The sequence below is a fragment of the Pteronotus mesoamericanus genome, unplaced genomic scaffold (genome assembly GCF_021234165.1).
Source record: "Pteronotus mesoamericanus isolate MK-2021 breed Mesoamerican mustached bat unplaced genomic scaffold, CSHL_Meso_final contig_263, whole genome shotgun sequence".
Lineage (NCBI taxonomy): Eukaryota > Metazoa > Chordata > Mammalia > Chiroptera > Mormoopidae > Pteronotus > Pteronotus mesoamericanus.
Genome location: NW_026555112.1, coordinates 12,330,001 through 12,354,822, shown reverse-complemented (window position 1 = coordinate 12,354,822; position 24,822 = coordinate 12,330,001). Strand labels below are relative to the sequence as shown.

The 24,822-nt window shown below is 34.9% G+C and overlaps 1 protein-coding gene across 2 annotated transcripts in view; it reads right to left on the bottom strand.

Moving 5' to 3' along the window:
• Positions 1–8,917: 8,917 nt before the first annotated feature.
• The window catches only part of NTN4 (netrin 4), a 94,921-nt gene continuing 79,016 nt past the window's right edge, over positions 8,918–24,822 (bottom strand). For both annotated transcript variants that reach the window (XM_054574681.1, XM_054574682.1), the window contains exons 8-10: positions 17,230–17,298; positions 14,511–14,681; positions 8,918–10,263 (exon numbers count right to left, since the gene is read on the bottom strand). In XM_054574681.1, coding sequence (XP_054430656.1) covers positions 10,127–10,263; positions 14,511–14,681; positions 17,230–17,298 — 377 coding nt within the window. In that variant the 3' untranslated portion in view covers positions 8,918–10,126. The remainder of the gene's footprint in view (positions 10,264–14,510; positions 14,682–17,229; positions 17,299–24,822) is intronic.

Genomic DNA, 24,822 nt, shown 5'->3' with positions numbered 1-24,822 from the left:
TGCTGGAACTTTACAACAGCTTGAAAGAATGCCTAGAATTTCTTTTTCTATTTTGATCACTGTTATTTCTCAGAGGCAAGTGAATCTCTCCAAGCCACCAACACTCAAGTAGATGAGGCCTCAGCAGGTTTGTGGGGAGCAAAGTTGGCCAGTGCTTCATGGCTTGGGCATGCAGGGGACCGCTGTGTTTCTCAAGTATGGGTGTCAGACAGAGCTGTTGTAAATCTTTAAAGCCAACAGGAAAATTAATGAGCACTGCACAGACTAGGACCTTGTCAGCTCCGTAATGGGCGGTGGGAGGAAGAATTCTGCTGTTTCCCTCCAGGCATTTAGTGTAACTCAAAAACGCCTGCTTTGTGGTCATTAGCCAATTATAACAGCTTTCCACTCTGAAGAATTTAGTCATTTATTGCTTTAGGTTCATCTAGAGGAAAACAATATTCAATACAATCAAGGTGATGGGGTCTATTACATTGCATTTTCCCTTTAGTGATGGAAAAGGAATATTTTTCTTAGATCATTTAGGACATTGAATGCTTGGTAAAGAAGCCCTGTAATCTACATAAATAGCAGGGGTCCTTATAGCTATCTAAGGCCCTCCCCATTAGAATGGGAGCTCTATTAGACTAGTGATTTTGTTTTGTTCACTGCTATACCCTCAGGGCCTCGAGCAATGCCCACCAGATAGGATGATCATAAGAAATATATATTAAGTTCATAAATGAAGATCCACAGTCCAACAAATAATGCTGACAAAGGAGCTCAGGGCTTTAAAAAAGCATTATGTAGTCGACAGAGCACAGGATTTGCAATAAGACAGAACCCTACTTTGAATATTTGGCTCAGCTAGATATAGCTAGTTACTGGCCCTAGGCAAGTTATTTCACTCCTCTTAATCGCACATTCCCCATCTGAAAAATGAGGTAATAGTGACTACTTTGGAAAGTTGTTTTGAGGATTAATTGAGACAATGATTGTGATGGTGTTTGGTATTCCAACAATGCTGGTTCTACCCCTACCCCTCTATAAATGTTGCTCCAGTAAAGAATTTACATAACAGACTACCTACTCAATGGGAGAGTAAGAGAAAGCAAGCATCTATTTATTGCCATAAAAGTAGATTATAAAGAACTCTTCATGTTGTCAGGTATTTATTGTTTTGTTTATAAACGTGTTATTTTCTGCTTAAGAAAGGAAGACACATTTTATAAAGACACAGGAGTCCTAAAAAAAATCAGCTATTGCCAAATATGAGGCTTTAAACACCACTTATCAACAGTTTCATAGTAGGATAACATTTAGGAGTCAAGTGAAAACTTTGGGGGGTAGTTTTTTCTTAAGTTAGACCTTTGGTGAACTCCGTAAAATTTTGGAGGATACTGATTAAATGTACTCATACTGATTAAATATGTATTCACTGTATTTTTGTTTCAAACTGCTTAGTATAACATTTATCAGAGGCAGAGAACACACTTACAAAAATATCTAATTGTGCATTCTCATTTGTTATAAAAAGCTCTCTAGGTTGCTGAAGGTCACTGCTGGGCAAGTCTCCATGCATACGAGGTTGGAATATGTAAGTATGTGTAACTTGAGTGTTTCTGAGGTTAAGGAATTTCATTTGCTCTGATGCTAGTTGTTTATATTTCCTTGATTTTCTCCCCATACCTATCAAAGAAAATTTTATCCTGGATTTTATTTCTCATTTACATGAATGGGAAAGAAAAAAATGTGAAGTCTATGTGGATTATTATTATGCTTGTGGCTTGAATCCTTATTTCTGAGAGAGAGCATGTTAGGTAGTTCCCTATATTTCCTTTTCCCAATGTCACTGCTTTTTCACCTTTCTCTTTATTTAAGCGTCTGGGTGGGGTACAACTGACTGTGTGAGCAGGACTGGCACTCCCTAGAGGGAAATTAGGAAGCTGCCTAAGCAGCCTGATTTATGAGGCATTGAAAGGCACAGCTGACCGAAAATATCTCCATCACGGGCCTGCCATCAGTGCCTAAAATTCCCATGATAAAAATCACTCATTAAAAGTTTTCTGCCAGCATGCATGGTTTATTTGGGTCAATAATGCATTTGTGTCGGGGAGAAAGAGGGAAATGAGAAACTGGGAAAGTATCTTATTAGAATGATTTATTTTATCTTATCAGTCTATCAGTCTCTTAATGAAGAGTAGCATCTGTGCTTGACAAGAACTATACTGCTCAGGGCTGTAGGGAAAATTGGGAGATTATAGTTTTGTGTAGCGTCTTCCCATAGACTCTGAATGGTATGAAGCCAATGAGCTCCTGAGAGGAGATTGCTCAAAGTGGGTTGAGGAGATATCAAAGACAAACTTAGGTATTTCACAATTCTGTTTAAGGCCAGACTAGGAAGTACTACTGTACATAAAAGCCAAAGGGATCTTCTTTAAATTCCCCCTTTCCATCTTAGTTCTTGGATAACCATAATAAAACCAATGATTCTATTATTCTTATAAAATAACATTTGTGATGAAAGCCAAGTAGACTTATTACCAGAGAAAGATACATTTGCAGAAACAGGTAATGAATAATTCTATGACTTTGTTGAGGCTATTCTGTAGGAGAGTCTAGAGCAGTGTTTCTCAAACTCCTGGCTATGGACCACCTGTATCTGAGTCACCAGTGCTGCTTATTAAAATGTCTGGCCCTTGTCCTCACCCAGACCTGAAATAGAGGCCCTGCAGTAGGGACCTAGATTCTGAATTTTAACAGACATTGCTGCTGATTTTTATTCCTGATATTTGAGAATGATTGGTCTAGAGCTTTCAGGAGATAATGGAGGTTAAATGTATGAGTACTAAAGAAAAGTAAATCAGGTTCAAATACTAGCTTTGTTGCTTACTTGTTTTGTGATCTTGGACCAGTTGTTTAGCAACCTGGCCCTCCGTTTCCACCTAATAGTGGTATGACTTCACAAGGTTATTATGTGAAGTCTGAGGAGGTGAGTCATGTACAGTTTAGCACAGCACCTGGCACATAATAAGATCAAAAGTGATAACCATTACTATGATAAGTATACATATTGAAAAGACTCTTAGGAAGTACTTACTGATACTAAGTATTTTGTTGACTATATACTTTGTAAAATATACATTTAATATTCTATTTCAATATATGGCAAAACCAACTGATTTCCTAATTTCTCAATTATCATTACCTGAAGTTTCTCTGTTGCTTTATCATTAGCTTTTCTGGCTCCTTAAACACATGTAGCAGTAAGGGAGTTGGATAGAAAAATTTCATAATAGATATTTAAAAGTATCTCACATAAATCATGATGTCTAGCAATGTTTTACTTTAGAATATTTTGCATATTCTTACTAGAGCAAACCACCTGGTTCCTTTTCCAGTGGATGCTTTCCTTTATGCTCATATATTTTTATCCCTTGTTTTCTGCCTCTTGTTCTCTCTTCTTGGTTAAAAAAGTGTCTACATTCTATTTTTTTTCTACTTCCTGCCTCTGTCTGGTATAATTCCTTCTCATTCATCTAGCAAGCAGAATTGCTCTACATAACAAAAGTCAGAGCTAAGAGAATTGATTTGAAATGCGGTGCTGATGAATTTCACAGTAGTTATTAGGGTCACTATTATTTTAAAAAAATTTTTTATTGTTGTTCAATTATAGTTGTCCTCATTTTCCCCCCATTACTCTCCCCTGACCTGCCCACCTCCACTCTCCCACATTCAATCCTCCCCTCCCTCATTGTCCTGATCCATGGGTCTTTTATACCTGTTCCTTGACTTGTCCCTTCCCCTTCATTGTCCCCTTACCCCCTCCCCCCTCACCTCTGGTCACTGTCAGTTTGTTCTTTATTTCCATGTCTCTGGTTTTATTTTGCTTGCTTGTTTGTTTTGTCGATTAGGTTCCACTTATAGGTGAGATCATATGGTATTTGTCTTTCACTGCCTGGTTTATTTCACTTAACATAATGCTCTCTGGCTCCATCCACACTGTCACAAAGAGTAGGAGGTCATTCTTTCTTTCTGCTGCATAGTATTCCACTGTGTAAATGTACCACAGTTTTTTGATCCACTCATTTACTGATGGACACTTAGGCTGTTTCCAGCACTTGGCTCTTGTAAATAATGCTGCTATGAACATGGGGGTGCATAGGTTCTTTCGAATTGGTGTTTCAGGATTCTTAGGGTGTAATCCCAGCAGTGGAATTGCTGGGTCAAAAGGCAGTTCCATTTTTAGCTTTTTGAGGAAATTCCAAACTCTTTTCAACAGTGGCTTCACCAGTCTGCATTCCCACCAGCAGTGCACTAGGACTCCCTTTTCTCCACAACCTTTCCAGCACTTGTTGTTTGTTGATTTGTTTATGATGGCCATTTGGACCAGTGTGAAGTGGTATCTCATTGTGGTTTTAATTTGCATCTCTCTGATGGCTAGTGATGTTGAGCATCCTTTCATATGTCTATGGGCCCTCTGTCCTCTCAGGTCATTATTGGTAAATGCAAGAGTGGACCTTATACTTAAATAGAGCTCAGACAACCAGTCCAAGAGGAAAACAAAAGGTAAGAAATAGACTCTTACTATTTCATCTTAGTATAAATTAGATAAGCAGTTATTACCCTAATGGCAATGTAACAATTAGAAAGATAATAGAACATTATGTAATCACAGAATGGAACATTAGGATACATTATAATATGGAGTATGGAGAAGGAAAATGGAACAAATACTGACCTTAAGGGCTCTTCCATCAGTTATGATCGCAAAGGAACAGCTGATGAGGAAAAGGGTACAGTTGGCATCCCCTCATCAGGGATTCTTTTCTCAGTGCCAGAATCTCATTTTAATGGTTGAGATATGAACTCTGAGAGCTAGAATGTTAAGGTTCAAATCCAGTTTCCACCTTTAGTATTAGCTTAGTGTCCTTGGACCATATAGTTAGTCTCTTTGTGTCTCAGTTTCCGCATCTGGGAAATGAAGATAATAGGCATGTACCTCAGGCAAATGAGAATAGCACATGTAAAACGCTTAGAAAAGTGCCTAGCATGTGGCAAACTCTTAATTATTGATTGCTTTTGATGTTATCTTATTATTTTTTATTCACCGGGTTTGAAATCCTTGATGGTGTCCTGGCTTATAAGTATATATTCAAGGAATCTCTGAACAGACCGATTTGTTCATACTGTGAAAATTCGCTGGCAGTGGTTATTTTTCTTGCAAGAAAGCAAGGTTCCCTGCCTGGCTGCCATTCTCATTTATTCAAATAAGTGCACTATGATTTGATCATTCCTAATAAATCTTAGATATTCTTGGATTTATAAATTCATTGCTAGTAATTACACTTTGGAATATGGTCACTTACCCATGAGTACTTATTAAGAAGCTAGTGTTGAACTCAGCATTTGCTCACCTCCTCTTTTTACAGGACACCTTTCACATTTTGAAAATACCTATTTGGCCCTATGCATATTTCTTTCTTTCTCATGACTAACATTCTGCTTTTTTCATTATTTGGGCTAACAATAAACCTGATAATTTTTCATTAAAAAATTTACAGTTCTCAAACATAGTTATTAGTGCTCAAATCTCTTTGGTGAAAGTGTAGGAAAGCAGGCATAAGGGCATCATTTAAAAAAAAGTATTCTCAAATAAATCATTCTTCGAGAGACTTAAAAAAACATGTCATGCAAGGCACACCCCTTTGCTTCTACTTCGTTTTTATCATACCAATCTCCCGTGCAAAACTGAGGTTGTTCATAAATGTTTTCCTTCCAAGCTGTGGGAAATAAGTCTTGAGTAACTTTGGCTCTTTGATAAAATTAGGTTAGGAGACTGCTTATCATTGAAACAATGAACACAATAGCAATTCAGTCCTGAGGCCTCTGAAAAACTCCTTAGCAGCCCAGGCGGTGATCATGCTCCTTGTTCTCAGGCATTCCAGGGGAGTGGCAAAGGGACAGCCAGCACAAGGAATTTTCAAAGTTCTTTTTCCCACCCTTTAGAGTTGATAAATCTCTGATCATTCAGAAAAACATTTATTTTGCAAGAATCCAAAGAATCCCAAAGAACTATGTTTGCCCATAATAGGCCTTGCTCTCTGTTTAATATAGCCAGAGGAACATTGCTTTTTGGACTGCGGTCACATCCCCACAGATTTGACCTCATTTAGTGGACACTATTAAAAGATTATCCTATTATTGAGAATTTCCATTGCATCAAATACTAAATATTAGTAACATTTCTCTATGGGGAAAGTGATGTAATAAGAGGGCGTAGACTGGGTTGACCTCAGGCAAATAACAGAGGTATGTAGAGATTATGCAACTAATCTGCTGACTAATAAAGCCTCACGGTATAGGGAGTACAGCTCTAGGGGCAGAAACTTTCCCAGTAGCTCTTGAAGGAAGTGTTCAGGTTCATCTGAAGCCATAGATGGAAATTTTATTCGACTCTGTTGCCTTGGTACCGAGGTGGTTATTTTCAAAGATGCCACAGAGGAGCAAGTGTATATAGAAGTGTGGCAGAATGATGGAATGATGGAATGAGAATGGGGTCATGGGCCGGCTAGCTTGCGCTCTGTTTTGTTGTTTACTTTTACAAATGGGGAACACAAGGGTTTCTTTTTTTTTCTTTTGTTTTTCACTTTGCAAGCCAAATGATGCTTGTGAGAAATTAAAACTGCAGTGGAAGGGCTGCAAGTGATTTGAGAATCAAGACCTTAAGAAATAATTATACCAGAGACCTAATTTTTGGAATGTTGCCAGAAAAGGTACACAAAAGAACAACTAAGGAAGATTTTAGCTGAGGAGGACTGGGAAGTCATATTGAGGCTGAATAATTTGGTAAACATAGGCAAAATTAAACATAGTTATGCTTTTTCTTGAACATGCTTTTAAAACAATTGATTACATTTTAATTGTTTAAAAAACAAATTATACATGTAGTACATGATCAATTAAAGAAAGTTAAGCAATGAAGACAAAAGCAAAATAATAAGGGAAAAATATCCTTCCTTCTTTCCCCTATAAGAGCAAATACTGCTATAATCTGTTTATCTTCTAGACCTTTTAAAACACTTTGTATATTATAAATGTGTTTTTGGAGTAGGGGCTAATACTATATGTATTGTTGTGCCAATCTTTTCACTCAATAATATAGACATCTTTCTACTCCTTTTTTTTTAAAAAAAGATTTTATTTATTTATTTTTAGAGGAAGGGTAAGGGAGGGAGGAAGAGAGGGAGAGAAACATCAATGTATGAGAGAAACACCCATCAGTTGTCTCTTGTACACCCCCAACTGGAGACTTGGCAAGCAACCCATGCATGTGCCCTGACCGGTAATCGAACCAGCGACCTTTCGGTCAGTGGGACAATGCCCAGCCCACTGAGCCACACCAGCAGGGCACAGTTTTTATTCTGAAAAATATCTTATTCAGCATTTCTTTTATTAGAGTAAGTCCAACTGAAGTTTAGTAATGCTTTTGATTACACAAGTAAAATTCTGATACTTAAAACTAGCGATGTAAAAAACACTAAGAGTATTAGGTCAACGTTGCCATATGCTATTCAAGATGCAGTGTGTGTGTATATACCTGTGCACTTGTGCTTGTTTCATCCTGGCTCACAACCCAGCCAAGTGCCCTGACTGGGAATTGAACTGGCAACCTTTTGGTTTGCAGACTGGCACTCAATTCACTGAGCCACACCAGTGAGGGAACCTATTCTTTTAAATAATAGACATTATTTGTGTTCTTTTTAATGGGTAATCGTTATTTTAAATAAAATTAAATGGAAAAGAAGGGAACTTGGCAATTCTAAAACTTAAGCAAATTTTGTATTTGATGTATTTAAAATATTCTTTTTGCCCTGATCAATGTGGTTCAGTTGATTGGGCACTGTCCCACAAAGCAAAAAGTCACCAGTTCGATTCCCAGTCAGGGCACATGCCTGGGTTGCTGATTCAGTCCCTGGTGGGGGCATGTATGAGAGGCAACAGATCGATGTTCCTCTCTCATACCAATGTTTCTCTCCCTCTCTTTCCCTCTCTCTAAAAGTAAATAAATAAAAATTTTAAAAATATTTAAAATATTCTTCTTGGTGTAATTTACTTACCAACATATTTTAAAAGGTGTTTGTAAAGAATACCCTTCTAGATAGCATTTCACCTACTAGGATAAAAATAGAAATAGAAAAGAAGCTGAGAGACATCCTGTAAGTAATAAATGTAGATTTCATTAGAAAAGGTATAGTATAATTATAATTCTATAAAATGTATGTATATGCATAGTATATGCAGGGTTGTCTACCCACAGCCCATGGGCTGCATGTGCCCCAGAATGGCTATCAATGTGGCTCTACACAAAATCGTAAATTTACTTAAAACCTTTTTTTGTTGCTCATCAGTTTTCATTAGTGTTTGTGTATTTAATGTGTGGCCCAAGACAACTCTTCCAGTGTGGCCCAGAGTCCAAAAGGTTGGACACCTTTGATTGACATAGACATTAAAATGCTAACAGCTGTTATCATAGGATGGTTGAAATATAGGTGTTTTTCTCATAGTTTTCTGTATCTTCAACAGTGAACTTTTATCACTTTTAAAATTAGTTAAAAAGTAAATGTAATATAAAAACACAATGCATCTGATGAAAAAAGTGTATGCCCAAATGCTACAGAGCTAGACTCATCTGAGTTAGCATCCACTCCATCTCCAAACTTCATAATAACAAAGTAGAAACACTAAGCCCTTGTTTGATTTTCTTAATTTAAGGAATTAGATTTAAATTCTGTCATTAAGAGAAGGTAATCTTTAGCATTATTGAAAGAGTTGATCAGAAAATGAGACAAAAATCAGGGGATAGTATTTCTTTATTACATATAAAAATTAACAAAGCAATATATATATATATATATATATTTTGCAAGTCCACAGGACCTCAGGGAAAAATATGTTCTTTATGTGAAGTTAATCTTATGGCACTGTGGTTCATGTTTTGTATACTCAAGTACAGGAGAAACTATACGTAGGTGACTATGCAGGGTACAGAAGATGAATAATAAGAAACTGTAATTTTGTGAACTATCTCAAACACTGTGTCAAAAAATGAGTAAATACAGATGACCACATACTGTTAATAAAGAAAAGAAGGAAACTGTTTCAATATTCAGATTTAAATACTAAACACAAAAATAAAACAAATTCTGTGTCTACAAGAATTTCTGAAGTGTATACAGTGCATTGTAAATAAGTGAGCTTTTTAACATTTAACATTCATTTCCTTTTTTCCAAAGCATGTTTCTAACTTATGATTTCTTTCTCTTATTTTAAAGTCTCTCTTTATTTAGTTTTTTAAAAAGTTTCATCACAGTCGATAACTGTGGAATCTAATCTCTAGCCTGAAGCTGAGACTTCATGCAAACATACTCTTTTTTAAGGTTACATCTTCACATAGTTTTTCCAAGTATTCAGAGTCAAATACTACAACTTCCTTTATCTGGTCATTTGTGTCCACATGTAGTGGCAGTGCTTCTGTTTCAGTAGGTTTTCATACACACCCTTTTCTTTTCTTGCTGTTAACAGCATCTCCAAACTTACACAAATGGTAGGTAGTAAAGTGCTTTATACAAAGAAGTACTATATATATGTGGAGAGGTTCTTCTTAACATACCACGGACCAAAGTTCACACACATCACACAAGAGAAGGCTCTTTTTAAGAAACACCTTTTCTGATAGAAGAGTTGAGGATTCCTTAACATCTTATTAATTACTTTAAGTAGCACAAATGTAAGTAACGTATCTGAAGTTGGGAGGAATCCTTGTTATATGTATTGCGCTTAATGGATTACTGTTAAATATCATACTGCTATTAAAATATTTTTAATAGTTAAGAATTTCAGAATCAGTTCCATACAAAACAGGGATCAGCATAGATTTTTTTTTTTCATTCCTCTTTATGGAGCAAAGTGTATTTAAGCATGGACCCAAAAGAGAGAGGTTAGACAAGGCCCATGCATTGGAACATTTCTATACTATACATTTTGGCACTTAAAAAAATTCCAGTTTTATTATTGAGGTCTTCTTTTCAATAAGTTTGTGTTTTATACATAGAGGAGTGCCATTATGTGCTATACATCTTTATTGCTACTTGCACTCTCTTTTTAAAATATTCATGACTTTTCTTCTAAGAGATGGTTTCCAGCGCTGAACAAAACTTTTCATATTCACAATTAGTCTCCCTTTTCTTACATCCTCATGTCCTGCTACAAGGTACTCCAAACCTAAAAGAAAACAAAAGGAGCTATATAGTATCATAAATTTTTGAAGGAGGGATAGGTGACTTCAGTGGTTTTATGTATGCACAGTTAATGGTTTTATATATTCATGGTTGAAATACGGAATAATGGACAATAACAGCTGACATTTAATAAGTATTTGCTAAGCGCTTTGCATGTATGAGTTCATTAACCTTGAAAATAACCTTATAAGTAGGTATTATTTTTCTTCTTGTTTTACAAATGAGGAAACTGAGGCTTGGCAAGATCAAGAACTTGTTCATGTCTCTCAGTAGTAGCAGCGCTTTGAGGTAAGTGCTGCTACAGGTTTATCTGATTACAGAACTATTACTCTATGTTATACTACCTCCTAGGGTAAAGAAGGAAGGATTCCATAGGCACTTAACATACTACTGTAAGTCAGTATTTCTTGGAGACTCATTATGTATGGTAGTGTATATTAAGGAGAATTTTCTAAAAGTTTAATAACCATTTGGGAAAACATATTGGAAAAGAGCTATGGATTATACAAAATAGCACATATTTCCTAAATAAAGTAAATGTGCTTGTGAAATATAGAATGTTCATTATACATTATTAAAAAGTGTAAGAATTGACCAGACCTACAGCTGACTTTGCTGACTTTGTAATTAGAAATTCCTCTCAGGCTAACAAATACAGACAAAATGAAAAGACAGTCTCATTATCTACATATTAATAAAAAGAAATATGATAATCTCCCTCAGTATATATTTGCAGTAATATCAATATTGGTATTCAGAAACATTTTTCATTAATATTATAGAACAGATAGGCAATTATGTTTATAAAATAAAAATTTCCAATATAAGATAAAGAGACATATACTTTAAAACTCAAATTAAGAAAAAACACTAGATGTTAAAATTCAATTGAAGATATGAATTTAAACTCATGTTTTTAAAATGTAAATATATTCTTGTTTATTCATTGAAATGACCCAGAAAGAATGCCATTCCATGACAATATTCGTTGAGGAAATGATTACAATTGGTGATAAAGTCGTTTGAGTGGTTAATGGGAAACTTGATGTTTATATAGTGACTATGTAACACCACACTCATTGTTTTCTAGTCTCAAAAGGGAAAACAAAACTGCCCAATGGAGAGATCAAACTGTTATGACTCTAACCCAAAAGTTAAGTTTAGCAACACTGACAGTGGGTCATCCAGGTACTATATACTATATGTTTCCTGATGTGATTTAACATGAAGTATATAACATGAAGAATAATGAGTTTAGCCAAGATGTTTTTCTTGACTCCATCAAGCTTTTCTTTAAAGAGTACAGAAAATATAGGAGGTAGAGGGACAAGCTAAATGACACCACAATGAACCAACCAAACAAATGTAGAAGAGTAAGATAGCCTACAAGACAGTTGGCTTGGTTTCTTCAACAATAATAATTTTTTCAACAACACTAAAAAGAAACTGTACTTAAATAAAAGAGATTTGAGTGACTTAAAAACCAGATACAGTGTGTGATCCTAGACTGAATACTGGCAAGAACAAATCAGCTTGAAAGAATATTTGGGGATCAGTTGGGAAATCAGAAAATGGTCTGAGTATTAGATTACACAAAAATAGAATTGAAAATAAAGATCATTAACTGAATAAAATAGGTTGTAGAATAAAACTTACATGATGATTTCATTCTGGTTAAAAATATAACATATAGGTGCAAAAAGTAAGATTTGGAAGGAATTTCACTAGGATGTTAACAAACATGATGTCTGGGCATCAAAAGTGTGAAATTTTAAATGTTCCCCTAAATTTCTGTAATGTACGTATATTGCTCCTAAAAGAATGAAAGTTTGTTTCAAAAGGTTATTAAAATAAATCAATCCTAAATTTAAAGATAATTATGATGGTGTTTTCAAAAACAGAAATAAAAGGAAAATAATGACATAGATAGGTTGAAACACTGGGAAACACAAAAGTAAGATGAATTATAAGGTATTTAAATTCTTTAAAGGGTAACCATAGATTCTGCATGAGAAAGAATCTCAATATTTAATTAACAGACTAGTTAAAATACAATACAATGCTCTTGATATTGTTTGTATTATCTCTAAAATAATAAAATTCTCATTAAAATTACAATAAATAACTTAGAAAAGTTTAATGTTGTCGGGTGTTTTAAATGAATTTACTTTGAAACTATAAGAAGAACAAATAATATAAAATTTGCCATTAATTTAAAGTATAAATATAAATTAAACCAATAAAAATGGTACTGAATAAATCTATAAATTATGGAGCAGCCTCATGCTGAAAATTAGCATAAAGAACAGTGTTATCGGTTGTATCACTTGTTATTATTTGCATTTTATTTTCCTATCTCTCTGTTTTTGACATCTACTTTGCTACATGTTTGAGGACACAAAGCTTATTTTGTACCCATAAAAAAAGAATATATAATTTAGTACTAGTCTTGATATTCTAAAATTTATGATTAATGAATGACTAAAAGTATGTATGAATGTAGGAACAAATGAATTTGCAGGGATGCCCAATTAGACTGCTTTTTTTCCAAAGTAGCAAAGGAAGCAAGTTGGAGTGTAAGGTTTCAGAATTTTCTTATCAGCTTTCTTTGGCCTTAGCCATTGAACTTGTAAAAATGCAAAAACAAAGTGAAATGAAAGAGTGTCTGGTTTTGCTTTGGCAGGTTCCAGTCTTTTCTTCAAAGTGAGTAAACATGTTTTCAAGAATTCTTTGAATAATTGTGCTTATGCTTTCAGTTGTGATGAACTCAGTTGATTCTTTGACTGTTTGGCAGAAACCTGATTAGGAAGTATAGTTCACTTCCTGGAGGGTGGATCAGATGGTCAAAGCTTTTGTTTTTAATGTCTGGCTAAAAAACTGGGTGGATTTTTTTTTTTCTTTTGCCAAGATAGTAGAAAGGGCTGGTAGGAAGAGCCCTTGTACGTAGATGTTTGGGAAATAGAAAGCAGATGAATGACTCTTCGTTTCCTGTATTCAAAATTCAAGATTCTGATTATTTGATTTGTTTTTTTAAACTATATTTATTTATTTCAAATGTCTTTTATTAAAATTTAAATTAAATAAAATACAGAAGGGGTATAAAAGGGTGTGAGAGATTGGTTAACAGTAAAAACAAAGTCAAGAAATGTCTATCATTCATTGTTTAGATGGTTTGGGTTGGGGGAGATATTTTATTGATAGTTTTTTTCCTCTTAGTTATCTGTTTGTTTCTCTCAAATTTATTTGTCAAATACCACAAATTATTAACAAAACTGTGGTTTCCTGGACTTATATTTGGAAGGAATTATATCTAGAAGAGAAAGTATGCACTTATTTCAACAATGCCACTAAGACACAGATGGTAACTACATGAACAGGGAAATACAGAGGATTTAAAAAAAATTATTTGTTTTGCTAGAACTTATTGGGAACTATGTTACTATTATTGGGTACTAATGGTAAGTTTTGGGGAAACTATGATCAAAAATCTAAATCCCATCCTCAAACTTAATGAGGGAAACAGAAAAATAAGCAGTTTATGACACAGTAGAAGAGTGTACTTGTAAAGGTATGAATCCCTTGCTTGCTTGCTTGTCTCTACCTCTGCCATAACATTTTATAGTGCAAATTTCACTGCATGCCAAGTTTCTCTAAGATTTTAGAAGGTTTTTATGTTTGTTTACATGCTTGCTTGCTTTCTTGTTTGTTACTCTGCTTTGAAACCAGAATGATCATTTAATGAAAAATAAAATGATAACTTGGGAGTTGTTTTCTATCCAGGAGAAACAGATGCTTCTCATGCAACAGTAAAAATGAATTCAATATTATTTTCACAGATGGACTTTTGCATTTGAGCTTCCTTTGGGAGCAAGTTCTACCCAGGGCACTGTAATGGGACCTAGCTTTCAGATAAAGTGTTAGTGGCAGATAAATTCATGAAAGTGCTCTCTATGCTACTGACACCTGGAACCAATCTGAGCCTTCTCTTTTAGGACAGAGAATATTATATTGATGGATTTTAAAGTATTATACTTTAATAGAGCACCTGGAAGAGAAATAGTTTTTTGATGTCAGTTCAAAGAATTCCATTTGGGTTTTCCCCAGAATTCAGATGTGAAAAGGAGAGATGTTCTTGCAGAGTTTATTTAGGTTGTGGTTCAGAGAATGTAAGACAAACAGCAATTCAGCAGAGAGAGGGTAGTTATTAAGTTAGAAAAATCTAATGCTCACCAGGATTGAGAATTGGACAAGTGCAGCCTCTGTTAGTCCATGATTCTGGATACAATGTTCGCATTCCTCGTAAAATTTTCAATTTGGTAGATTTTAAGACTTTTTTTATCTTCACATTGACCTCAGCATGAGATCCTTTATCATGAGCTGATAAAATCTTTACTCTTAGCACTGTAACAACACAATTCCGAAAGTCAAAGCATAGTATTTCTTATCACCTTTTGAGGTTTGAACAATTTAAATATACGCTTCAAAGTATAATGGGAAAGTGAATTAATGATTATGAGAATGTGGAAATTAGCTTTAAAAATCATTAGGCTCAGAAATTTGTAACAGCTTCATCTAATTCAAATCAACTATACTCTTCCTTCTTAGATATTTTCAACTGCTACTTATTTCCATATCACTATGTTAAAAGAATATTAGCCATTTGCCTACTGCAAATATAATCTTAAATACATTCAGCTGTCAACAAAATAGAAAGAAGATACATACAAAGTAGAATTGTGATCCTGGTTTTTATTTAGATTCTAACTATAATACACTCTTCTGGTTGATTATGTATAATATTATGACAAAGAGCAAATGTTACTACCAGGATATATTTTAAATATTCTAAAGAGATTAAATAATGTTATTGATTATTTAATCTTCTTCCCCTGGTGTAAAATGCAAGCTGACTGGGGTTAGGCAGGCTGTCCTTCTAAATACATGATGACAGAGTTCCAATATTCTGTATGACTCATGATTCTGTTATGCTCTAACATCTATGAAATGGATGGCAGGGGTGGGGAGGGAATTAAGTAATGAAATAAGTTGGGGTGGGGAAGAAAGCAGACCTAAGGAACATTGGATGCCATATTCTAAATTATTAGAGAGTTCTTACTGGCTCATCTATATCTTGATGAAAGACTGTGTGTACTGAGAGAAACCATCCTGGCTGGTTCCACATCCATAAGACTGTCAGACAGCTGTCTTTTTAGAATCACCAAATTTTAGATTTCCAAGGGGTCATAAGAGCTCGTCCAGTTTTGTTTTATGTATGAGGAGGCAAGTTTTAAGAAATTAAGTGAACTGCTCAAGTTTGCATGACTAGTTGGTTAGAGGTAGAATTTGGACTAGAATTCTGATGAAAAATTGCATGAAGCGTACATAGCACACAGTATATCACACATAGCCAATGCTCAATGGTTACTTTTCATATTTTGGGGGTATTTTTTCACTAGACTGTAAGCTCAAGGACAGTAGGGACTTTGTCTATTCAAAATGATAGCTCAGTAAATATTTGCTGAAGGAATAATAAAATAAATCAAGTGTTTTTTTTTCCATTAAGCCAGAGAATGGGGTGAGGATGGCTTTTCCCCCAAGTCTGTAGGTGTATTATATTTAATAAGATCAAGGTATTTCATTACATTATTAAGAGCATTTAAATTCTTTTAGGCAGAAAATAATACAGTTACATTAAAAGATGCCACTGTACAATAGTTGTTTGTAAATTCAGTCAGAGAGCTACTGAACCTATGCAATAATGAAAACCAATTGATATTTCCACTGAACTGACCAATTTTAAACTAAATGGGTTTTTTTTTTTTGCTTTTGATAGTAAATACCATTATTAGGCACTATATATTTCAGAATTTTTATTCTATTGTTTAGTCAAGTTGGCAGGTTAAAAGAGAGGAACATACATGTAATTTTAGATAAGATTTATGAGATTTTTAACTTTCCTATTTTTATCTATGAGATTAAATACAATGTTATCAAGAACCTAAACACTTGGTTTCAGAGATCATAACTTAAAATTTTCTCTTCATTGTAATGTATATTTCAGGCCCTATAAATTATGGAACAATAAAAAGCCCAGACACTAGTCAAGAATATGTTGGCAAGATAAAGTATCTTTAATACATTAAATAGTAAATATAAAGTCATTGAGAATTTGAATATAGTAATAGTCTTTATTTAGGGCAGTGACACATTTCTTTACCTATATGCTCCATTTTTCTGGTATTTGAAAGGTAGAGAAATGCAGAGTATACAGAGGGGGCAGGGAAAATACTCGGGCAAACAGTTCATTTCAGTATATATGTCCTCTTACTCCTCAGAAATATAAATTCTTTTCCTCTTCCATACCATTTACTGAGCATCTAGTAAAAGCAAGATAATGTGCTTTTCAAAAATCACATTTCATGAGGAAGGTGGCATCATCCCTGTTTTACAGATGAGGAAGCCGAGAGAGGTTAAGTTACCCACCCAATAAACCAGAAATCAAACCCATATAGGTCTGAACCCAATGTCTGAGCTCTTGAAATACTACTTTATGAAACAGTGCTTTAAATTGGTTTCTGCTTAGTATTACCTGATAAACTGCTACAGGAATTGTTTAAGTGGCTAGAGACTTCCCTTTTAGATTACTAAGACAGGAAGCATCGTAAGAAACAATTGTGTGTCATCTTTTCCCTTTTTGTCCTTTGCTTCTTTTCCTTATAGTAGGGTAATCTTGCCTTTGCTCTACAAGCCTCCTGCCCTCACCAGGGCATTCAACAGCATCTCCATTGGGAAAATTGAGTCCAAGACCGTAATACTGTGTTTAATATTATTATATAAGACTAATGCTTTAAAATATTGAGAATGTCATACACCAGGCCTCACATTTCCTAGAAAACTCTGTAACTAGTTTGAATAGATTTTCAGAAGCATTCAAGGACTTCAAACTTACCATAGGTATATTTCATTCCACAGAATGCCTTCGAGTTTCCTAACACCTGTTCCTTACATTCACATTTACCTACAGAAATTAAATGAGAAATGGTGTTATTTAGAAGCAAAGAAAAAAAATCAGCAAGTAAATCCAGGTAACGTAACTCTTTAAGGCTTGAGATTTATACAACATAATCCATAAATTGAAAGAAAGCATGAAAAGTCATTAAAAAAAAATAGTCATGTCATGCTGAATTAGTTATTATCCAGTCAAGTATTGGTCTAAGAGAAATACAGAAATGTAGAGATATTGATATAGTTTAATGCTTATAATTAATGTTGTGATAAATATAGTCCATGCTAATGGAAAGGAACAACTATTAAAAAAACAATTAGATAACCTATAAAAAAACTATTATCTTTTCAGAATTAATGTTCAAAAATAAAATAAAATAATTGGACAGTCCTTTGAAGATAATGCAATCTAATTAAAAAGAAATTTATTGAGCCTCTATGGTAAGCAGGACATGGTACTATTAACTTCAGCGTACATAAGTATGAGCAAGGCTCAATTCTTGCCTTAAGGCTTACAACTCAGTAAGGCAAATAAACAAGTACATGAGAAGTGGTAAGTGTTCTAAGACAGGTACAATATTCTTGGGTGGGAAGTCACATGTTTGAGTAGATGGAACAAGCTTTATAGCTAAAAAGGAATTTGAAATGGACTTTGAAGAACAAGTAGCATGCGTTCTACCAACAGTTAAAATTCTTTATACAATTCTGTTTGAGAGATTTGCCAGGCCTTGTGGAACACTTTCAAAATGCCTTTGTACATATTCTCTATATAACATTCTCATACTTATTTATGTATCTATTTCCTCTGTAGACTATAATCCTTGAGGACAATGGGTATGCCTTATTCATCCTTATATTTCTAGAACCCAGAATGGACAGGATTTCCATTCTTACTGATTTAACAAATAGATATAATTTTACCCCTTTCCTGACCAGTCCCCTCTTTCCCTCATGCATTATATTTCATAGGCATTGAGTGGTAATAACAGCAGGTAACATTTACAAAGGAGGGCTTATGTGCCAGGTAGACACTATTGTGTTTTACATTTCTTTACTGACACAAGATTCTAACATATAAATATTTGACAGGAATATAGAAATAAAAGGATGAGCAAAAAAAAAAAAAAGTAAGAGAGAAAGGGCAGAGTGTGTTCATTGGAGAGTCAGTGGTTCTCTTTCTACCAGGTACAGACTGAGTAGAGAATAGTAGGTGATGTCATGGAGGACCTTGATTTGTATGTAATTAAGGCCTGAATTTAATTTGTTAAAAAAAATGGGAAGTTTCAAAACTATCAGTTTAAAGAAGCTACTTAAATTAAAAAAATAAATAAATAAATAAATAAATATATATATATATATATATATATATATATGGCGGGGGAGGGGGTAGGTGGAGATAGAAGGTTATGGGGGATAAATGGTAATAGAAAAAAACAGTAAAAAATAAACTATATATATGAAAATTAATCTGGCATTATCATATTAAAAGTATTGGAATGAAGAGAAAATAAAGGCAGGGAACAATTAGAAGCTAGTGAAATTAATGATAACAAGAACAGTAAACTGAGAACCAACTATAGATCATAAACTATATAAGGCATTTATCCATATGATTTTGTTTAATATTTATAATAGCCTTAATGAGATAGGTATTATTAAAAAATGAAACCATGAAGGCTCAGAGTACTAATAACCTTATTCAAGGTAGCATAGCTAACATGTAAAAAGCCAGGTTTTAAGTCTGGGTTGGGGAAAGTCTGAAGCCCCTAATCTTTCCACTATACTGTCTTTCTAAGTCAGATGGAATGTGGGTCTGACAGGTGGCTCTAGATAGGAAGAAATATCAAGGGATGCTGCAGAGATAGGGTCTACAAATCTTGTTAATTGTAAGGGAAGAGGAAGCACAAAAATTTGAAGTTTTCAGCCTTGGCAGCAAGACAGGAGTGTATTGTCACTCACAGAAATAGGGAAGTTAAGAGAAGGAGAGCATTTCAGAAGTATATAATTAATTAAGATTTTTTGGTAGCAATCAATTGTCTAACTTAATTATTGAAAGCACGTGGAATATCTCATAGGAGAAAAAGTAGAAGGACTGGAACTCCTAAAGAATCAGGAGAGTACAGAGATCTAGGAACTATTGGACAGTCTCTTTTGTGGCTTCACCACTAGAATCATGAACTTAATCATTTTCAGACTTTGTCACTTTCAGCAAAGGATTTAAATTCCAGGGATAAAAAATCTGATTGGCATTCCCAAGATTCTATTAAATGCGGGAAGAGTGCTTCCCCAAAGAAAAATTGGGATGAGCTACCACAGAAATAGTGGGAAAGAAGGGGAAACTAATCTGGTTAGGAGGAACACCACAGAGGTCTGTGATGAAAGCAATGTAATGAACTAGAGATGCTGGCAGAACATTCAGGTGGAAATGAGAGTAGGATTCTGGTGGGACACACAGAGATGTGGAAAACAGTGACTTATTGGTTCTAACGAAAGCCTCTCTAGGAATCAGGAAATGAGATTTGCAAGTAGAAAATCACAGAGGAATTAAATAGTGAGAGAAATCAAAGGTGCTTAAAATGAGCTGTTGTGATTTGTTAACTAATACTGCTTTTAATCTAAACATAGCAGAGAGGATTACTCATTCAGAAATTACAGTAACTCAAGTGAAGAGCCCACAGCCTTTGATTTTTCACCAAAGCAGGACAGTATGGTAACTACCATGCTATAAAACCTAATGGAATTCCAAATGTCATATATTATTCCTCAATATAATGTTCTCCTCTTTAGTCCTTCAGCCTATGAGAACATACATAAGTCTATTATTTAAAGATCTTTTTTTGGCTGCTTTCCAGTATCCCTTTTTAATAGGCTAAGACATCAGACATTAAAAGTTGTTTTTTTGTTTTGTTTTGTTTTTTTACAAGAACAGCCAGAATTTTATTGGAGAGAAAGTCAGTAGGGTAACAGCAACTTCAGTATTTTTAGGAGGGTAACAAGTCTTCCACCTCCAAATTTAAGAAAGGCGCAATCTCCCGTAGTTCCCATATTCTGTGGTGCCCAAGCATTGTAGGGAGCACCCTTTCAAAGATAAACGTAGCATCAAACAGTAGTATGTAACACGAAAGTCCCGTGAAGGTGAGGACATAAAACACGATGAAAATCTCCAGTGCACATATCTGCATTATAATGCGAGGAGGGGAGTTCTGTCCTGAAGAGAGTGGCGGGGCCTGGAGAAGCAGGGGCTCCATTTCCTTCAGACCCATTTCTTTAGGACTCAGAGTCTGCGTTCCCTCCTTCCATTTGGTATGTCCCCAGCTTTATACTCAGCACAGTCATGTCCTTGCAAAAGTTCTCTATTCTTGGAACGAGCTTTTCCTTTAGTTCATGAGCTTCATTACAAGCATCAGCCTCAATGTTTGCCCCCCTGATCAGGGTCAAGGTGCTGTTGTGACTCCAGCTTTTCTACTTTACCTTCCAAGGACATCGCCTCATTTAATAAGCCTGGTCTCTGGCAAAGGTGGGGGCATAGTGGGCTAGAGACACCTGAGAAGAGACTGGGGAAAGGAGGCTTTGGGGAGAGAACTAAGAGTGTAGTCTGTGGGATCCCAGAGCTGACTCATCCCCCATAGGGCAGCAGACATCCTGCTCAGGCAGACTAAAAGTTGTTTTCGAATGGGGAGTAGGATTGAGGGTAGGAGGTGGGGGTGGGTGAGACAGGGGAGAATGGTGGGGGAGAAAATGGAGACAACTGTACTTGAAAAACAATACAAAAATAATGCATTTGATAATAAAGTTAAATAAATGCAAGGGGAAAAAAGTTGTTTTTAATTGAATCTGTTGATCAGGCTTCAGCCTACATCTGTTCTCTTAAAAGAAATCTAGAAGGAGAGGAAAACCTGTTTAGCTATGTCAATGTGTTAGAATGTTAGGGAGAGACAGAGAGAGGGAGACAGGAGAGAAGGAGAGCGGAGAGAGGGAGACAGCATTGTTTACAGTTCTTTGGTACTAAAGCCAGTTTTATAGTACAGAAAGTGAAATTTTACATCTGATGTTCTCAACCTCACAAGAAATGGTAGTAATTAAGCATATCTTGTTGGTATAGATATTGCATTCCTAGTTATGGAAACTTATGGTAGGTAAATAGGTTGGTAGGCATATACATTTGAGAATAAATCACAGTGCTTGGGAAACTGATGATCACTTTTCTATTGAAAAAAGGCAGCCAGGAGTATTATTCTAGACCCAATGGAAATATTGCTGTTTAGCAGGAAACTGAACAATGTCTTCCACAATCTGGAGCTCTTCCAGATGAATTTCAGAGGCCCTCTGGGGACATCATAGACCTAACAGCTGTTGTGAATGTGAGAGTCTGGAGTCGTTCTGATGCCAGCACGTTATGCGCTTAATTAGTGTGCTGCCAGCTCCCCAGCAACATGATGACTCGTGTAATGAATGTCTTAAAACTTGATTTTTATAGATTGGCTTAGCTGACAAAGTTGGAGAATTATGAACATCATTATATGAGAAAGATGGAAGGAAACTTTCCAAAGTGGTTATTAAAATTAGAATTCAAATTATGTAGAATTAAGGCAAAAAATAATGGGAATAATGGGAAAGATTTTTTCTTTATCAAATGTGAAAAGATAAATACGACAACTTCATATTAACCCTATCCTTCCTACCTTCTTCCCTATTGTGAATTAAAATGAAGCCATTAGGAAAATGATCCTAAGATTGTTAAGTGAAAAAACCATGATACAGAATTACAATTACCAGTGTTTCTCAAATTTGGGTTCTAATTCTTGAAGGGTCCATACGTTCTTTACAAGAATGTATTAAAATTGTAGTTTCTAACTCTGCTTCAGCCATACCGTCCTCCTTGCTGTTTCTAGGATAAGCCAGACCTAGTCCCACCTCAGGACTTTTGCCCTTGCTATGCTGTCTTCGTAAACTCTTTTCCCTCTGTTATCTGGATAGTCCACCCCCTTACCTCCTTCAGGGTTTTTTTTTTTTTTTTTTTCTCCAATGCCACCTTTCACAGGACTTTCCCTGATCGCCCCATTTAAAAGTATGACCTTCCCAAGTACTTCTTATTTTCCATCCCTCTTTTATTTCTCTAATACACTAAACATCATTCCATAAAATATTTTACTTATTTATTAGCTGTCTTCCTCTGCAAGAATACAGGCTCCTTAGAGGGTGGGATTTTTGTCTGTTTTGCTCAATTACTATATTTACAATACTGGCACATAACATGGGTCCTCAATAAATATTTGTTGGATGAAGGAATGAATTTATAAATAACTGCTACAAACTAGAAAGAAAATTGCAAATAGGAAATTCACAGAAAAAGAAACCTGAATGACCAAGAAACCATGAAAAGTTACCAAACCTGTTAGTAATCAGGAAAGTGCAATTTAAAATGGTGAGAATCCCATTTTATACCCATCAAATTGACAAAAGTTGAGAGGTTTGATAATATTAACTTTAGAAATCCAATAACTGTGGAGTTAAACTGTGCCTGAATTAATGAGTTAGGTTAGTGCTTGGCCCCTGGTATGTGCCATATAAAAATTTGTTAGATAAATACAAAGTGTTACCGATAATGTGTTACGTCATACTCTGCTGGCAGAATGCAAATTTATACAACCACTTCAGAGAGCAATTTGGAAATAAGTAGTAAATTTGACAATAAGCACACCTGTGACCCAACCGTGTCTAGGTTGTACCCTAGAACAAGGGTCAGCAAACATTTTCTATAAAGGGGCAGATGATAAATATTTTAGGCTTTGTGGGCCAACAGGCAAAATTAAAGCTATCATGTAGGTGCTTATATTACCATTTAATGTGTAACCATTTAAACCTTGGAGCAGGTAGAGCTTGTAGGCTATAGAAAAATAGATGGCAGGCCAGACTTGGCCTGAGGACCATAGTTTGACAGCCCCTGCTCTAAAGAAACTTCTCAAGTGCACAAAGTCACAGATGAGAACATTTGTGGTAGCATTACATATAACAGTGAAAAACTGGAAATTGAAAATATCCTAAATGGCAAACAATGGGAGAATAAAAAGTGGTGTATGCATATAATAGAATGGATAAAATGAAAAATGTATCAACACATATTCAGGTCAAAAAAACTTTGAAAGTGTAGATAACTTATGTCCATGACAGAGATATATATATATATATATATATATATATAGCCTGAGAGTGAATGATAAACACCAAAGTTCAAGCTAGTAGTTATTCTGTGGAGCACAACGAGAAGCTAGTGAGCTTCTAGATTGGTACACCGAGATCTTCAAATATATCTGTAACATTTTCAAACTTAAATGAAAATAGGAAACAATTATGGCAAAGTGTAAGATTTGGTAACACTAGAAGGTGTGTGTATGGGTTTTTATATAACATTTTGGCATTTGTAATGTTTAAAAATAAAAAATATTTTAAAACTTATTCAAGTGTAATTTGGATTATTTGGTAAGCACTTCACAACCAAATGCTGAGAAAAGATTTCATGCTTTTATGTTTTACGGAGCAAGTTGGTGCTAAACAGGACCACTCAGTTTTCTATAAGAAAAGAATACAGGGAGGATACACACAGACATTATGCATTCCTACCAATATCACAGCATGCTCTTCAAATAAAGGAATGGATAAACATCCTCAAAGAGGAAAATTGAGCAGGAGGAAATAATAGTATAGACTTAGTAAATTCTAAGAACTATATTTATGTGTTTTGGCTTCATTAAAAATCATTTTTCATATTCAATTAATGCTAATTTGAATTTTATTAGTTTTATTATTTGGCTTATATTTGGTTTGTAAAATTGTTTTTGTTTTCTAGTTGTAAAAAAGCTATAAAAATTAGTTCAAACCCTTTGGTTTGTACTTACTAAGTTACCCTAAGTAAGAATACTTTTCCTTTAAATGGATCTGTACTTTTCCTAACCTGATATATTCAGGTAGCTCTCAACTGTGCAAAGTAGTGTGTTTTATAATTTTTTAAAAGATTTTATTTACTTGTTTTTAGAGAGAGGGAAGGGAGGGAGAAAGAGAGGGAGAGAAACATTGATCGGTTGCCCCTCACCAGAGCCCCAACCAAGGACCAGGCGCACAACCCAGGCATATGCCCTGACCAGGAATCTAACCGCTGACCTTTCACTTTGCAGGACACTCAGCCAACTGAACCAACCATGTATGCCAAGACCTAAGCAATGTGTTTTAGAGAGAAAGAAACACACCAAAGTATTAGCAGTGGGATTAAGAGATTTGGGTGACAATTTTTTTTTACTGTGATGTTTTACATTTTCCAAATTTTCTATACTAATTACTTATGTTACTATAATTATCAAAAAATAAACAAAAGCTTGTTAAAATACCCCTTAGTTACATTTAATAGTTTTATACTTACAGGGGTCACTACTTTATTAAATGTCAAAACTAAAGAGTTCCCGTACAGGATCTAAAAGCTGCTCTCTGGTTTGCTATGAATCTCTGTAAGTCAAGACCAGACTCAAAGATAGAGAGCAGGCTC